General features: G+C 39.0%; 1 protein-coding gene across 8 annotated transcripts in view; it reads right to left on the reverse strand.

Annotated features, from left to right (window-relative positions):
* LOC108686243 (transcription factor 12-like) overlaps positions 1-19,280 on the reverse strand; it is a 79,287-nt gene that overhangs the window by 9,358 nt on the left and 50,649 nt on the right. For all 8 annotated transcript variants that reach the window (XM_018191443.1, XM_018191442.1, XM_018191441.1 and 5 more), the window contains exons 2-3: positions 3,973-4,054; positions 737-873 (exon numbers count right to left, since the gene is read on the reverse strand). In XM_018191443.1, coding sequence (XP_018046932.1) covers positions 737-873; positions 3,973-4,054 — 219 coding nt within the window. The remainder of the gene's footprint in view (positions 1-736; positions 874-3,972; positions 4,055-19,280) is intronic.

The raw sequence follows: 19,280 nt of genomic DNA on the forward strand, positions 1-19,280 counted from the left end.
AATTTATCACGTTCCGTGGAAAGCCATTAAACGATACGATAAATCTCTGAAAAGTTCGTATATTTGTATTAGATGTTCTTTCGATCGAGAATCGTTGAGAACGTCGAGAATCCCGCATTTCTCGGAATTTCGTCTGAGAAGAGTGCATCTTGAGCAGCCATCCGTCCGTTTCGATGTACAACGACGTCGATGGAGTAAAAGTTCGCGAATTAACGAAATTCGCGATATGTGAGAGTTCGTAGTGAAATTACGGCGTTCGAGTTCTCCGGTACAAAGAATCGATCTTTCATCATCGAATTCAATTTTATACGTCAATTTTACGCAATCGAGGTTTCGTCGGACCTCATCGATTTTTGAAACAGAGAGAGAGAGAGAGAGAGAGAGAGAGAGAGAGAGAGAGAGAGAGAGAGAGAGAGAGAATCACCAAAGCTGCTCGGGAGACACATCGATCTTCCGTAGCACCAAGATTAGGTCGCCCGCTTAGGTTTTAATCTGTCGACTTCCTCACCGAACTCACGTACAGAGAATATGGAAGAAGAAATATCCCTGTGTCTATTACGAAGTTCCAGAGACGTCGTTTTCGCGACGGCGGCTCCGTAGGAACTAGCAGTCGAGTCACGCGTGATTGATCGTTTCTTCGGATTCGGCCGTGGCAAGGGTATAGTCGGGATAGAAATGAGAGAATGCGAGAGAGAAAAAGAGAGAGAGAGAGGGGGGGGTAGGAGAAATCACTTACCATGGGGTCGTGGGGTAGGTGCATGGGATAGGCTGGCTGCGCCAGGTGAGAGGGTGCATATCCACTATATGGGGGTTGGACACCACCGCCGCTACCCGTCCACGGGTCGCCGGGACCGGTTCCTGTAGTATTACCATCTGCAACAAGAGAGAGAGACGCGGTTTCGATCAATCATGTGTCATCCTATTATTATTCGAATATTCGAGATCTAAATAATCAATTCAGAGCAACCACGTGTTTATAAAAAGGAAATTTCAGAATATCTCGATAATATAGATTATGGAGTAATAAATAAGAATTTTGCGCGACGCATTATTAGATACCTTCGGAACGTGCTTCCTTTTGAACACGACATCCACTCGTCGTGTTCGTAAAAATTCTTTCTCGTTCGATGTAATTGAAGTATCGCAATGTAGAATAGAATCTCGTCGACTACCCCGAGCACTTTCTACGTCATTGGAGCGGGAAATAATAAATAATAGAGCACGTGGCGTTCTCCACTCAGCGAGCGTAGAATGTCGCGCACGTGCCCAGATAATGGGCGTCCAAATCGAATTAAAATGCATCCTCGCAGCATTTAATCGAATTTTCCTCTCGTCAGGGATGCCTTGCACTTCATAATGTTTATATAATTTTGGTCGATTAACACAACGGCAACGTTCCGCTGCGAACAAGCGCCGCGCCAAACTTCCTAATCAAGCGGCGATGTCATTCCTTCCGCAGTAATTATTTCGAGAACGAGTCCGCGGTATGATACAACTTCCCTGGACTTTCGCCAAGTCGAAATTTCGCGCTTTCCAACGTCTCACTCGGTTCCCGGGTGTCGTTTGCGGTGGAACCGCACACACACCCGGTATAAGAGCCAATAGACGCGGTACTGGCGCGGACTATTATTTCAGTTGAAAACAACAGCAATAAGCTTCGGGAACGTATTTCTTGATACTTTTGCTTGATATAATTCCCGTACCGGGCACTCCTCGACGAGAAAACGGAAACTAAGCCAAACTACTCGGGCGTTCCTACCAACTACCGGTGTTCGATGTCTGATAAAACTTTTTCACCCCCCTCGTCGTGGCCTCCCATTTATAAGCCATTCCGGTCAGCTACCGAGTGCCACGAGCGCCGACACGTATTTCGAAAGCGTACTTAAACTGCTACTTTTCTCATCTGATCCATAACAACGAGCCCTGCGGTGAAAACTTCGTCGATTTCATAGATATATCATCGTGTAAAGATCATCTAAAATATTTGCATATTTAAATATGCAAAATTTTTCTACGGATCATTTGGTTCATTAACGTGACTTTTTTATAATTACTTGTGCTTTGCATTCTTTTACACGTTATTTAGGATTTAATCAAATAAATCCTTTGTTATTTTTACTTAAATGTTAATCCTTCACCGGCAACATTGGACTTTAAAAATACAATTGATTTTTTGATTGTAAATTCTAGTAGATAAATTTAAATCAATAAAAAATAAGTAAAATACAATCTAACTTCTGTGTAAAAATTTATTATCAAAAAGCTTTCACAAACTTATATAACTTTTTTTTAAATCTTTATAACGGAACAATATAAGAACAATATAAAAATCTGTATTGAAGTTTGAAGATTCAAACGAACGAAGGGTGAAAATTTCATATTATCGACCGGAGTTTTATTAAGTTTTGTATACAATTTCCAACGATTTCTTGCACGAGTCTGAAGAGCAGCGACGAATATCCGCGAAGCATAGAGCGTGATGGTACATCGCACTTTGTCTTAATGATAATTTTTCAAAGACCGTTATAATCTAAAATAAAATTTACTCCGTAAAACGATTACAGCTCCATAAAAATCAGCAGTAGTTCCAACTAATGGAGCAATTCACATAATAATTCGACATAATAATTGTTCCTATGTGAAACAATTCTGCGCGTTAAATTAATTTTAAAGCAACAAATCAATATTACGGAGTATGACGTAAGAGATTGAGCACATCAAAGAAAAGCGACTTTTGCGAGCGACGAAAAATTACTAAAATAGTGATTCTAAGACGCCAGCGCTTCAATAAATGTTCATTGCAACAACAAAGTAACATTCGCAGTGGCCGGTAGCGAAGCAAGCAACGAAGAATTGCTTTTATTGGCAATATCTCGTCGACGAAGTTTTCCGTGGAATTTTTTTTCGACAGCGGTGTGCCGGATATATCCGCGAAATCCAGCGACGAACTTCAATGCCCCGCCACGCCGCTTGAACAAATAACGAGATTGTTATTGTTTTTACGCGCGACAGGCAGAACGGCAAAATTTTACGAGCGAACGTTAAACAGTTGAATATTAGTGCGCTCGTAAAATTCCTTTTATCGTCTATTCAGATCGTTATGCGATTTCCAAATGATATATACGTACGTATACGTACGCGACGTACGTACACATACCCGCGCCTATGCCGATGGCTGCCGATTCGCAGATAACCATCGATCTATCGAACCCACCAGGAGGTTCGCACTATCTCGTTTAATTACATCCATGTCCGCTGATATCGATTATTAACAGATATAAGTCAGTAATCTATTTCATAACTACTTTCGTGAAATTAGTAACGATAACGAGTTTGTTACCACGCGCTCTAATTTCGTTCTTAATCTACGTGATGTCTGTTTGCCCGGAGAGATATCAAGGATGCAATGATTCATTCAATAAAATTCCATTTTATTTTTATCGGAGTTAGTAAAACTAAAGTATAGATCGTACTCTTAAAAAAAAGTGATAAAACGAAAAAAAACCAGGTCTTTTTAGAAAAGAGAAAAAACTCCTTTTTATCTTAACAGAAAATTATTCATTAATCAAATATTAATATTAGCAAAAAATATACTCTTAAAACCATAATCATATTACGTCACTTTTATTTTACAACCCTTAAAAACTCTTTTTGAATTGTAATGATTTTAATTCGTATTCTACAAAATTGTAACAAATCTGGAATAATCAATCAAAAATTACATAAAATATCACAGTTTACATTTAAATTGTAAAATCTTATTCTTCTTAAAAACTTAAGTTCTCTTTTAACAAAGATGGAATGTGCAGTTAAATCTACTTTTGATGATTAAGAGAATTATTTTTACCAAACTCATTCATGGTAATAATTTAAAAAATTACATTTTTGTTAATTGTGTCACTTTTGAAATAAAAAAAAAACGAGATTTTGATTTTTCTTATTTTTAATAATTCTTATTTTTTATTTATTTACCGATGTAATAGGAATCCGCGTAAAGGGCACCCTTCGGCGACGTGTATCTCGGCGAGTCCTGTCCGAATTCATCCGAGCCATACTGCAACAGAGAAGAAGTAATTTAATTAAGAATTCATTATTAAATATAAAAGGCTTTAAAAAAAAAACGAAGAAATCCTATGATTCGACCGATTAACTCGCGAATCAACATGCAGCGACAAACGGAAATGCCGCGCATATAATTTTCTTCGTCGTGATGTTTGCCGCGAAACTTTTCATCGACTTTGTCGGCGTTTCAGCATTTCGTATAATGCGAAAAATTACGCTGTAATTTCAACGACACACGGAGTCCACCACCAGCTATCAGGCGGACACCAGCATGATGTTGCATTTCTTGCGACATCTTTGTGCATTGTATTGTAGCGCATCTCTCCATCGATCTTACGATAGACCCGGTCGACTATTACGACATCAAGCAACGTCGTGGCTCGTAGCGAGAATAATCATTAATTCAGCGACATAGACGAAAGCGAAAGAGGAACGTGCGCTTCTAGAGAGAGAAAATCGGTATGATGGAGTCATTAAATGGTTACACACATACGTATACATACACACGGTTATCCTTGCGCAACGGGGACATCAATAAAAATCTAAGATTAGGTCGTCCTCCTCGATCTAATTAACATCATCAATCTTCACAGGGACGAGTAGAAGATCTGATTTAACGACATTCGTCGCGTTGCGCTGTGATAATTTTATTCTTCATAAAAAAAAATCGTTAAACTCAGACTTTATGTGTTAAAAATGCCAGTGATAAACGCGTTGTCTCAGCGACACTAGATTTACTCGGTAGATATACAGTGCTTCAATTTTTAGAACGTGTTGAAGGTCAGAAAGTACGACGTCCATAAAAATAATTATTAGAAGCTCGTTGAATTTGGGAACTCGTTAATATAGAGATGTCGAATGTAAGGCAAGATGCTGATAATAAAGTGGAAGTAGTTCCATAATAAAAACACTGCAAAATCAAGTGATTAGTTTTCCGCAAAAATAACACTATACTGCATACAAATATGGATTTACACATTTAAACATGTAGTATAGTATCATTTTTACACGGAATACTAAATAACGTACATACAACGTATACATAACAAACTTTATACACTTTTTATACACATTTGAATTTGCAGTGAAATCTTCGATTGTCTAATCCGATATTGCACTCCAATCATTTAAATGAAGGATAAAGCGCGCTATCGGAACAAACGGTGTTACCCAATATAACTTGATTACTCATCCATTATGGACGTTTCTCCGAGAGAACTACATAGATCGGGAAATGTTCTCCTCCTCGAGAAGAGTCGCGGACCGAAGACGGATTATGCGAACTGCGAGTTACATACAGAACACATTCGTGCTCTCAGTTCCAAGTTATAGATTTATGGTTAGCGCTCCCTTTCCCTTCCATATCCCTTTCCCTTCCATATCCCTTTCCTTGAACCAAGATAGACACGAGAGCTTCGGGATGAAAAAAACAATGTAAGAGGATGATGCACAGAGAGTGCACGCGACAGAAACGGAGATCTATCGATCGTTCTGGTTATACCAAAGGTACGGATACAATCGAGAGACTTTGCGTAGTCCGCGTTTTCGGTAAATTTACCATTTTATAGCTGCCGTAGTCCGTGTGACAGACAAACATGTTGGCGGTCGGAGGTATGTGAGCGTTGATTCGAACGATACACCGACTCTGTCCTATCACACGGGTCACGTTATACAGAACGGCACATCACCACCACAAAGGTACATAGATCCGACGACGAACGGAAGAGAGTTGCCGTGCGAAAACGAGAGAGGAAGACGAAACGGAAGAGGAGCTGGCCAAGTAAAGAGGAAAGAGAGGGAGACAGCAATCGCGCGCTATAACAACCCCTCGTCCCAATTTCTCTTCTCTTTCTCTCTCGTCGTGATATATGTTAAAATATTCCACGGCACTGCCTTATCCGCTTGCACCGTGCCGAAAACTTTCGCGCACGATGCCGGTCTTCTTTCGCCCTCCCGTTTCGCTCTCTTTTTCTCTCTCTCTCTCTCTCGTCCCGCTTTTCCAACACGTCGAAAAGTGCCGCGCGCTCCGCTTCGCGCGAAGGCGGTAGTAGAATAAACTTCGGCTGCTAACGCGAGGATTATGGGGCGTCAGGCCGAAATTTAACGCCTTCTCTGGGCCATGAAAGAATCGTACAACTTTGCCGACGCCGGAACTTCGCAACTACGTTTACGCGCGGAGTGCCGCGTGGGGACTCTCGCGATAGATCGATAGTCGTGAAACCACGTGCGAATTCAGACTGTGTGGCAACGATGAGACTCGATTCGATTTGACGTGAAACAATACCGAGCGATGCGGCCGACTACGCGCGACTGTCGGCCGCGGTATCGCGCGTTCACCAACGTCGATCGAGAGCGCGTGGTCGAGGTGGGAGTGACGCGCGATCCAATCATCGTGCATGGAAGCGCGATTTCGCGAAAGAAACGACGCGGAGGGATCCTCTCCTCGGAGTAATATCTCCGTGCCGCATGGACGATAAGCCCGGGATAGAGATCCCCAAGAAAGAGATTGAACATCGTTTAGACACAACTTCTTTTGGTACACCATATTTTTCCATGCTTAGGATAGAATGAGATAGATGATATCTTAGGATAAAATGAGATGCGCGGATATCTCTTTCTATCTTATGCATAACCTATCTCATTTTATCTTGAGTAGATTCTGTAAAATATGGCGAATCAAATGTATGGTGTCCAATCTCTTAAGCGATGTCTACAATGAAATCTTAAGGCGTAAAACTTGAGCTTTAAGCCATGAGAAATTGACCAATCATAGTTGATTGTTTTCCTCTTTGGCTGTAATTGATCAATTTCTTACTTAAAGATTAAATTTAAGTTTTACACCTTAAAATCTCATTGTAGATGCCACTTGAGGATCTCTAGTCTTCTGGTTTGAATCGCTAGTGACTCTTGAACGCGCGTTTTACAAGAGTACATTTCCATTCGTCGTGGAGCAACTGGAAATTGATTGACTCGAGGAGGCACAAACGATTGATGGTCAATCTATTGTAGATTTTCTACAATAAACCTTTACCTATGCTTTAAGTCTCAAGTCGTAAGAAATTGACCCATCACGTGATTCGAATGTGAGAAGAATAATCGACTATGATAGGTCAATTTCTTATGATTTTAGATTTAAAACTTAGGTAATGGTTTATTGTAGGAAGATATAACTCTATAACGTTCGCGGATTTCGATCGTAACGCGGATAGAAAACATGCATTCGTTCCATCTCTGTTGTTCTTCTTTTTTGATTGATATGATACAACATAGAACAGGGACAGAGAAAAAGGAATGAACACTATTGCTGACAAAACGACATGAAATCGTTTTCGAGAGTGTGCAACGCTGGTACCGGAATATCTGGGAGAGATAGAGGAATAATCATGATCCGATAAAAGTATTGAGCTTTATCAGCAAAACCGGTCGATAACGACCTTACAAATAAGAACATCTCTCCGATCAAGAGAGGGAGATTAAAACTGGTACTAATCGGCTGATAAGCTGCGCTGTACGGACTCTGGTCCTATTAATTTAAATGAATTGCTTTGACACCCGCGATCGAACATGGAACTTTGGCAATGACCGATTTGTACATCATGTTTCTTTCCTCTCTTTTAATTGTCGCTCTTCTTCTTATTCTTTATAGTCGTAACAAATGAGATCACAATAGGAAATAAATGAATTTAAACAACTTTCAAAACAAAAATTAATCAATAAACTGTGAACAAAGTGCATGATAGAAATAATTTGTTAATAAAAAAATTTAAGTTATTTAATATTTTTAACGGGCAGACTAGGGGTCACTCACTATTTATACAGATTAGTGTTTAATCGCTATAAGTTTACTTGAATTTTCTCGGTTAGCGATGGATGCGAAATTCGGTTGAACGGACAAAAATGTTTGCTAAGCGTATCGAGATGTCGTTCGATATTCACGAGCCGACATCACTAAACGGGCCATTAAATTATTCACCGAAAACCATAACGGCCACTTTAACCCGGGTCTGTAGAGACTGGGAGCTGAAGCACGTGCGGAGCGGCAAGAGAGAGAGACACCGCATGGACAATAATTCACGTTTTATTTCCTCCTCGCGGCAGGACGTGCAGGAAAGGAAAGGACACGCAATGATAAAAATGTCGCCGCGGTCGACACGGCGGATCAGAAATCTTAATATGTCCCGTTCGGATGTCCACAGTCGTCCGTGGAGAGTCAGCGATTTCCAGCCAATATAAATGTCCTACATTGATTTAGTTCTCCTTTCCTACGCCCCTCTTTCCCGTAGGTCTTACGATCTATCGAGAGGGTGAAATGGAAAAGACAGCAGTGGTCGAGGATGCAGAGAAAGCCGGACTGGACCAACGAAAATGTCTCTGTCAGGAAAATTAGCCTTCGAGAATCTGAAATAGGACAGAAGGGTGCGGCACCGCGTCCTCCTTGAAAGACGGATGTTATGAAACCTTTAGAAAATTGAGTATGTGATGGCCATCTCACGTTCTCGATCAACCGCGTCATCATTGTCGTCGTCGTTCATCCCCGCATATATTCTGGAAATTTTACCATTCATAATCGTGATTCACAGTTCGCCTCGCTTGACTTACACTGTACGAGATCGATTTGCAAACTGACTTAACCACTGCGATCTATCACTTTGTACCTACGAAATAGTGAATGTAATATTTACACTTCTCAAAATAGAAACTAGAAATGTGATTGCAATAATAATAATTAATAACAATGTAAAATAATAATTAAAAATAATTTTGCTGATTAAACCACAATAATTTTAATAAATAAATTCTGAAATTGAAACCACGATTACTTTCTTTTCGCATTGGTTCTTCCCTGTGACCGTTATTAAGTACACGTGGGCGGAAATGAGCTGAAGGGTATAGTCAAGAGGCAGTACAGAGAGAGAGAGAGAGAGAAAGAGAAAGAGCGAGAGAGAGAGAGAGAGAGAGAGAAGGATAGGGGAAGATATAAAAGGCGGAAGGTACTACACTATCAACGAGATAATTGATCGTTGATTATACTCTTATTAATTACTATGGTAAGACGTTTGCCTGTGAGGAGCGACAGACGAAACCAGGTGCCTCTTTCGAACGAAGTAATGAATTTTTTCTTTTTTTCTCATCGAACCGCTGGACCCTGGGAATTCCCATGAAGGCGCCTCCTATCGTCGAACAATCTATCGTCTCATGTTAAGATGTCATGAGAATACCGTTGAAATTTATTCAATTCGTTGTCTTTGCTAATTTTCGACGCACAGAAACCGGATTTATTATTTTCCGAACAAATATTAAATTTTACGCCTCGATAATAAATCCACAATTGTAATTGACGAATCGATAAGCTTTATCGGCTGCGGAGCCGTTTATTCGCCACGCTACACGCCACTTTTTCCCCTTTGTCGGCATAATGGGTTAATAGCAGAGCGTTTGTAAAAAAAAAAGGCATAGATGCAACGGTCGTAGTTAATGGGCCTTGTGTGCTGTAGATGACGACGAGATAATTTCAGTCAACAGCCTCATGCTTTCATACACGCGTGTACGCACGCGAGTATAGAGACCGGCTCGCCGTGTCACGTGTGTTGATAATCCCCTCTCTCCGCACACAAATTGCCGGCGACACGCAGAAGTACAGCGATATCAGTAATAGAGAATAATTCAGACAATTCAAAGTAAAATTTGTCCAGTTATGCGATAAGATGTGTGTTCGTCGAGCGAACGAATCGATAGAATTCCGCCAGCTGAGAGACGATTTACTCATACAAATATTCATAAAAACAATAAAATATGATATTTTACGCTTTTCCATTTCTTACTTCTCATATCACTTCATTATGCAGTATAAGTTACAAGCCATTCCGTTCGTCATAAAATTTTATGTACGTCAAAAACTATTATCTAAAATAAATTATTCGTGAGGCAATAAGATAATATATTATTTCTTTTATTTCTTTATTCATTTTTACGACTATCGTAAAATTGTCTTCGACACTTGCAATATTCAATTTTACAATTTAAGAAATTATTCAAGACTTTGGAATCTATTCTGTTCAGCATTTATACTCGGATATGACACTGCGTCGTCATCCTAACTTCTTGTGTTGTTGGCATACTGGGATGCTCGTGCAAAATCTTAATTCGCGACCCATAGGGGCACTCATAAGACGACGGGGAGAAATGTGGGAACTTCGTGGCTCAATAAAAGCTGTTTAGCACGCTATGATAATGACTGTGTCTCTTCTTTTCTTAAATTTATGCCTCTTATAGTCTCCCTCGTGTGTTACAAGATCGCAATGGGTTCCCATGGGTAAAGAAGCGGGCGGTCATAAAGGAAATACCCGTAGATGGAATAGGCATGTACACGACACAGGACGACTTCCGGTTGCGCCATTTCGAACGGCTGCCAAGGAATTGGAACGTCTTTCCGTACGAACACTTGCACTTGTTACAAAGATGTCATGCCTTGAATAATTTCTTAAGACGAAACTGAATTAAACACATGCTGAATTATGCAATACCGTCGATTACATCACGCTGACAATAAAGAAACATTCATATTCACTCCTTTGAAAAATTATTTCACAAAAGTTCTTAACATCCTAATGTTCTAATATTTTAATATCCTCAATCTTTCCTCTTAAATCAAATTTTGGTTGTTAAATCAAAATTTTGTTTTTTTTATCGACATACTTTTTGTTATTTATAATTTAAAAATTAATATTATCTCAATTTTTTATTATTTTATTTTAGTCATAATTTCTATAAAAAAAAAATTATATTAAATTTAAATCTTTGAAGTGCTAAGAAATATTGATTACACGTTATATCAAATTATCTGATGTCCTTATCCGTGAACCTATTAAGAGCTCCAATTTCACAGAATCGTACTTATCGTATCATTGCATCAAGATAGCACGATCACCGAGGGAACAACCAGAGAGAGACGAGAACTCGAGTTAGGCACGGCAATATTTGAGATTTGTTTAGCAGACGTTATTTCATCCGTCACCGGATCAGATGTTGTGCTTATGCTGTAGTATGAAAAGATTTCGCATTTATCTAGCCCAGAAGAGACGATAAGAAATCAATTTAGTGACAATCAAAATAATATTTGCTTTATCGGCTATAATTTTATCGTACATTTCTCGTGAGAATATTCTTTTATATTTCATGAATTCAGTGAACCGTGTACTATAAATTACGCTTTGTTATTCTTGAAAACTTATACGACAGTTTATTCGTAGAATACGTCAAAAGTTGAAATCTTCTTGTCGCGCGGTTACATTGAAGAATCGTGGAGTTCATGATTTTTGCGAGAAGATATTTTTATGCGCTACGCTTCGGCGCCATAATCGTCGGATGACTAAACGCGCAGTCGCGTGTAATTTTCGCTGAGCTGTCTCGAAAATCTCCAAGACAAAGCGGCTTCATTTAGATACATCGTTTTTCGAATTAATCACAGCTGAGAGGAAATGATATGCTTTGTCATCAACTCGATTTAATTGTGTAAACAAAAAAAATCGAGATGTTTCGATCAGGCTAAAAAGCAATATAAATACATGAATCAAAAAACGATTCAACCGCCACAAGATGTCGCAATAACAAAATATTTACAAATTTTTTAAGATCCTGAAAAAATTACGAATTGCTTCCTTATAAAATTTCAACTAAATTAAATTCTAAAATATTATTTTTAAAATAAAATTCTAATTCTTAAAATAAAATTCTAAATAAACTCAAAACAGATGAAAAAGAATTGTCATTAAAGTTACATGAAAAGAATGACTCTGCTAAAGTATCCAAAAATTTAATTTAGATTAATTTAGTACAGATTTGGAACTAATTTTGTAGGATCATTAAAATAATTACGTAAAACGTTTAACATTATTGACAATACTGTAAAAAGTTTTAACGTGATTCTAGCTACATTTTTAGATATTTCAGCAAAACCATTCATTTCAAGCAAGATTGTCTAATATGGAAACTTTTTAAAAATTGTTTCTCTAAATTTTCTTTTATATTTCAATTGACACAAACTCTAGACGAAGATATAAAAATCTCATTAGAATAAGGCGATGATCATTCCGGATGTATAACCGGTCGGCCGGACGAGCCTCATTTTAATTGGTGCCCACTAATTGTTAATTATCAGTAGTACCCACTCGCGGAAACCTGACGTAAGAGGCTTAAAGCCATTTACACGGGACGGGTACAACTCGCCTCCGCAAGCGTTACCAACATCATCGCCGATCGCCATCGGTTTACAACGTTATAACGCATAGGGCAGGTGTGCATATGTAATTCCGTATGGATGCCACCACCGCCAGGTACACCACGTGAAAAGAGACCAGAGATCCACGGCGGTTTACATTATTTATTAGACGTACCGGCAACGCGCACACACACACACCGAGTAAGAGAGACAAACGACTGCATAATCAACAATTAGCCGCTTGATACGCACTACGTGATAGTTTTTAACGAGTGAACGCTGTACACATCTGTATTGGAGAGAGCGTTTTCTCACCTCGTCGTCCTAGTCACCGTGTACCTTGTACCGATTAATAATTTGCCACTGCAAAACTTGGTTATTTCGAAATCGAAACACCGCGCGATCGAATTCCAAAAGAAATTCATCAACTGTAAAATGAATAAATTTATGGCTTATTTTTCAGGAAATAGCACTTTTAACTGTTATTAAGTGCAAATATTGGCGATGTTATCAAGCTGAATGCTATTAAAAAGTTACCTCCAAAATTTGCATTATAAAAATCTGCTTCACGCAAGCATTTTGAGATCTTTCTTGGATTCAAACACAAATAAGAGGAGAAATATATCATTTTCGGTCAAAGCAAGTCTTAGAGCTTAATAATATATGATTCAGATTTATTTTTCTTGAGTTCAATCATTCAATGACAACAAAATGTCGCTAAACTATCCTAGCTGTTATTATAATACCATAATTATCAAACTAGAAGCAGACGACAGTTTCGTTATAAAAGGAAAAAAAAAACGTGCTGGAAGAACTTACCGATATAGAAACAATAGTTCATAAGGAACAATGAGAGAAGGCAAGCAAACTCAGTTTTTTTTTTCAACTGCTATAATGCGTCGACTCACTCGACGAGAATGCGACTTGAGCCCATGTAAAGTCAGACCGCCGCAAAAGGATCAAATCTATGGAATCGGCCTCTCTCGGCATGCGACTACGAACTCCGTTTATTCGCCCGCTTCTCTCGGATCATTCGCTAGAGAATATACGTTGCCGTATCGCCGTATCACCGGGAAAGAGAGAGAGAGAGAGAGGAACCGAGTCACTTCTCGAGAATGTGATTTAAGTCCTCGCATAAAAGACGACATTGCGCAGAATTACAAGCGGCACGCAGTTCCGTCGGTTGATAGGATACGTCGACAGGAACGAAGAACCATCCTCCCCTGCATTACCGTGTAGAGAATACCGAACGATCGCCTACATCCGCGTGGCCATTCAACAGAGATGTTGCTGGGACGTTGCGAATCGCAACGAGATCAGCTCGCATTCCTTTATGTGACTGCGAGTAACGTAGTAATGTCAAACAACAGGATGCATACAACTATGCCGTTATTACATTGTTATGCATCTATTAAATACTCAACGCGCTAACTCTATTCATATGTATCCAGATTCATTCCAAATATGACTTCGTATTTGAAGCAAATATCAGAAATTATGGCTTTAATAATATCTAATTTTGTCCCGTATGCAAAGCCGCAGAGAATGCGAATTTGCAAGAGCATTTTATGTTATTACTTCAGGAATCACCTGAGATATTTTTATCATAATGATAAAAAAATATGAAATTGTTTGGATATTATTTAACATACTTTTTCTTTCTTTCTTTAATCCATAATATTCTCAAATATTAATAAATCAAGCAAATAATCAGTAACAGACAATATGTTGTTAATAATAATGATATTAATAATAATTTTAATTGGAGTATAAAAACACGTGTTTGTTTATATTTAAAAAAATCAAATGAATACTCTTAAGTTAAAAGAAAAGAAAAAAAATGAGAGAAAAAGAGCGTTATGCGCCTAGTTATGCGTTAATTAGTTTACGCTTTTCCGTGACCGACAACTTGTTAGAACCGTTTCGTAATTGCAATTACTCCTTCGATATATTAACTAGGCGACAGAATGCCTTTCCATGTTTGACCGAATATCTTCAAGGTTGCTCGAGAACCACTTCGAGAATCACATCTTTCTCCCTTTGTGGTTCGTTATTAAATAACCGAAAAATTTATGACGCTGTAAAAATTCGATCCGCAAAAAGAATTTGCGCGCGATTATCCCTTGTCGTTAATTCTTACATCGTAAAATCTGGAAGCATGAACGAGAATTTAAGCTCAACGAAGCAGCGGCGAGAAGCAAATCCGTATGAACGAGGTTAAGATTATCGTAATGGTTCGCTTTACGATTACAGTTATCGAGACGGAAATCTGCGAAAGCCCGACATTAACTGCGGAAACCAGTCTTGAGAGGCTGCCAACGTCCTTCAAGCCGAATCCTTCGTATTTTCCTATAAATGCGTCGACATTTCGAATTATCTGGTATTTAACTTCACCACAAACTTCATACCTACATTTGTCCTCTCATGCTTTACTCTCAGAGTTTTATTCCTGTTCAGCCGCTAATGGCTTCAATTAGTATTGCAAACAGGCTGTGACATAGGACTTAAAAACTAAAGTTATTAAAATGTTTGCTATCGTAAAAGGGAAGAATATTATCATTCTTTTTTTATGAAGAATTAAAAACTTTCGCAACTTTGATTTTTACGATATTAAATTCAATTTAATAAAAAACAAAAGCTCTGTAAATTGAAGAAAAAAATAGAGAAATAAAAGGCGAAATCTCTCTACAAAGAAAAAATGCGCACTTCGAGTATATATATCAAATATTTTTTTCATAGACAATCTCTATGTTTATATTAAACCTCTGTCTGCAATTTAGGTTTTTTTTTTGATGAAATTTTCATTTCAAATTTCTTCGAAATAAAAAAGAGCGGAGTCTCCCCCCTTCAAGTGTCATATATATATTTGATAATGTAATAAAGATGTTGAAAAGTAACCCTGAATTTTTCCTCATTTTTTGAAGTCTAGAACTATAAAAAAAACGGGCTGGACAAAAAAAAGATCCAGATTGCAGACGGAGAGTTAATTTTCTTACAGTTTGCATAATTACTTTTTGCTCGAGACTTATAATTAGGCAATTTCTTTATTCATACGATTCAGGGAAATTTTCTTTTAAAAAGATCTTGGAACTCCCATCTTGAAAACATTTAGCTTCTTCCGATTTCCCAAGCTATAATTATTCAAACGCTATACATTTCGATGACAGTCATAAATCTTACTGTCAACGTTAGGAGAACGTATCTACGAGGCGCACAAAGGTATCGCAGGCACTTTAACGATCTCACAATCTAATTAATATAATTGTCCCGACGACGATGTGCATCAAAGAGCTTCTCTAATCGAGAGAGAGAGAGAGAGAGAGAGAGAGAGAGAGAGAGAGCTACTCTTATTTATTTGTAACTCTGGCAGTAGAATACACCTGCTAGCATTAACGACCGCAGTGATCAATTAATTCCCATTAATTGAGAGAGAGACAAGATACATACGTCGGATGAGTTATGATTGAATCGCGATAACGGGCTGTATCCGCTTACAGTAAATTAACCGGATGTTCACCACGATGATACGTCGCTCCTCCGTCGTAAAAAGAATTTTCAATTACGTACCAACAAACGGATATTGACAGTAGGATATAATCTAATTCATTGGCAGCTGATTCTTTGATTTGTTATTCGGAATTCTTTCCATCTAACCAAGCTAGTTAATAAGAAGATTGTTCCTGTCGAAATAATACTCGTAGATAAAAAAATTCAAAAAATAACAACGGAAATAACAACGGATATTGACAACGATTGAAAGATAGGAGATTCTTGGAATTTCGTAAAGATATTCTTTCACAGGTGGCGACAGTGGACGGGACATTCCCCTTCGTGTATGTCTTTCGTATGCAACTGTGACCACCGCCTAATACGCGGCAAGGCGGCACATACTAATTAGCTCTGTAAGCGAAACGCGCCATGAATACAACTCCACGTGGAGAGAGAGACAAACATTAGATACGAGAGCCGCAACAGCCATGTACTTGAGGCCAGGTCGAGGCTGAACCTCAAGAGACATTTCCTGTCTCAGCGATCGCTAGGACCAAGTAACATCCCACTTTCCCTCGCGAGAAGTCGTGCATCGCTATTGTATTTTAAAGATAAATTTAAGAAGTTTAACAATAGACAGTATTAAACGAAAATCAAATGAATAAAAAATGTCATATATTCTATTGCTTTCAGAAATTGTTAATTTGTATTTCTTCACACCTCAATAAAATTATTATTATTATTATTATTATTATTATTATATTCGCTCAAGGTAGTTCTTCATGTCTAATAATATTTCTTGTGAATTTATGCCATTTTCAAAAGGAAATTGTGCATAAATTATTTGTCAGTTTTGAAACACAGCCCTAAACCGAAATTGGAGTAATGATATTATAATTATTAAATTGACCAACAATTTAACATTAGTAATGCAAAAACACATTTTAGAAAGCTTAATAATTTTATGCATCCTAAAATAAGCATCCTAAAATTTGTAAATAATGCAGAATTTACTTGAACTATATAAATTCATAAGAAATATTATTAAGCCTTGATGAAATATGGCATTTTTTACTCATCTGTGTTTAGCAACAGTATATAAGGCGCGATAAATGATACAATTCGAATATATTCACATATAAGTATTAAGTTAATTCTTTTAAGAATTAAAAATTAAGAATGTTTCTCTCCCAACAGATGTTCTGGTCGTAAGCAATGTCCGAGTGGTAAATATCAGCTGATCATAATATCAAATGCATTCGTGGACATTGATCAAAGACATTGGTTCGCCCTAATCTTTACGAGCCGTGAAATTTCCAACACGCGTTAGACACCCTCATAGACGCGATTTCGATAACGTCGAAATCGATAGGAATTTATCGTCAGCGGTTAACGCGTCTTAGCTATTGCGATGCTATGTGATCGATGCGCAACACGCCATCCGACAACACAATATTCGCACATTGCTGATCGCGAAATCAATTCATTCTAATAAACAACGAAGATAATCAGACTGCAAAATCTTTCCGCTTGTCGCATTGTTCTCGGCTGTAACGGCGATCGAGAGTATTCCCACGGTATACACTCGCTATCACGATATACGCCTCCTTTCAATTCTTCTCGTTAATATTTACCCCGCTTTCCTGCCCCCCATATTGTTTCCAATAACTGGGCGACGAGCTGAGCTGCATAATCGAACCGGTTCCGGACAGGTTGCTCGGACTGGACGTCAGAAATCGATCTGTCGCCGCCGCCGCAGCAACGTTCTGCAATTGTCCAAGTTGACTTGGACTGTTCCTGTGCTGGTTGCTATTGGAAGTCATCAGCGGATTGGCGCGAGAACGATTGCACACGACCTGCAGCAGATTCGAGCCACTTGCGAGTCGTCCAGGACTCATAGGAATCTGTCGCACGTGTGTGTTCTCCGCGTGAACGTATCGAGTGACCTGAACACTTCGCCGAGTTTTACACTGATTATTCTGACCGGTGATCTTCGATTCATGGCCGGATTTCACGTCGATCCCAAAATCGCTCAGTTTGAAGTTCTGTTGATTCATCTTGAAGTCCGCGTTGTTCTTGAAACTCCGATCCATCTCGATTCCGCTAGTAGTCATGTAATTTCCTTCGCCACCACTCGATACGTCTTGACGCCGTGCAAATAAAACCTGACTTGCAACCAGCTATCTATCCTCGTGAATTATAAAATCGCGGAATCTTATAAATCATGTGGAACATCCAACGGTGTTCATTCGCGTCGTTTAAAATGTTTTCTAGGGAACTCCTCTTGGTCGGTGAAGGCGTATTAAGTGAAGTGAGAGATGAAATTAATCGCAGATGACTGTCGTGGTGATAGGTTTGACAGTTTACCGCTGATCACGCATCGCTTGCCACCTTGACACAGTTCCAGCGTTGATGCGCGTAATTCTTCCAATCCGTCGCGATTTGCCGACGCGACTCGTCGTCGGCGTATCCGAAACGGACACCTTTGAACGTCTTCCAATATTCGCGGTTCGAGTTATTATTCGGCTGGCATATCCAACCGCGCTTGGCGATCGCGTGGATTCTGTCACCGTCTAAATAGTGATCGTAGTAACGACGAAACGGCCTTGCGTCGAGCGTCACGGTCGCTATTTATCACGCCAGATACACGACGAATTAACATTTAGTGAAACTCGAGAGCTCGCAATCATTTGATCAGAAACTGCAACGATCGACGATTATTAGTGGATCAGCGCAATTTCGTTATACTCTTTGCTCGCAATAATCGTTAATCACTAGTGAAAGTCGCGAGGCGAAACGCCCGAGTTTCGCAATGGAAGAATCGTCTTTGATTTTGCATCATGAAAAATGAGATGGAATTTTTGATGGCTCGACAAATCGACGGAATCCATTTCATTGAACGATGAAATTATCGCCTTTGACACGTTCGACGTCGCAATGGATGTCGATAACAAATTATATTGATGAAACAGATTGCACAAATTATAACATCGAAAAGTCTTCAACCAGAATAAATAATCCGCGTAACAATTAAATACGTTGAATCATGACGCCAAAAGGAGACCAATGCTACTTTTGCAAAACACATCGACCGTGTCTATACACGCACTCGATTCCCTGACACTTTCTCGAGCTGGTCAAATCCCACTCGTCGTAATACGCGTACTCGTGTTGACACGAATGCAATTGCATCACACGGTGTCATGCACGAATCTACCACAACACACGGTTTTCGCAGTGCGGTGTAACCCTCGATTAGCTACACTCTCCACATTGGAGTATTTTCTATTGATACACAATATTCTCAAACAAACGATTATAGTATGTACACAGAGGATTGCACTCGCGCATGGAACGTCCCACGGCGGAAACAATTGAAAAAGAGAAAGAGAGAAAGAGAAAGGAATTAGAAGGTAAAACGGCCAGCTGGTTAGCCAGTAGAGAGACGACTGGTTTTGTGTTACCCGACTCGTAGGCTACACACCGCACACGGCACGGAGGAGGCTGGGGT

The sequence above is a fragment of the Atta colombica genome, unplaced genomic scaffold (assembly GCF_001594045.1).
Source record: "Atta colombica isolate Treedump-2 unplaced genomic scaffold, Acol1.0 scaffold166, whole genome shotgun sequence".
NCBI lineage: Eukaryota > Metazoa > Arthropoda > Insecta > Hymenoptera > Formicidae > Atta > Atta colombica.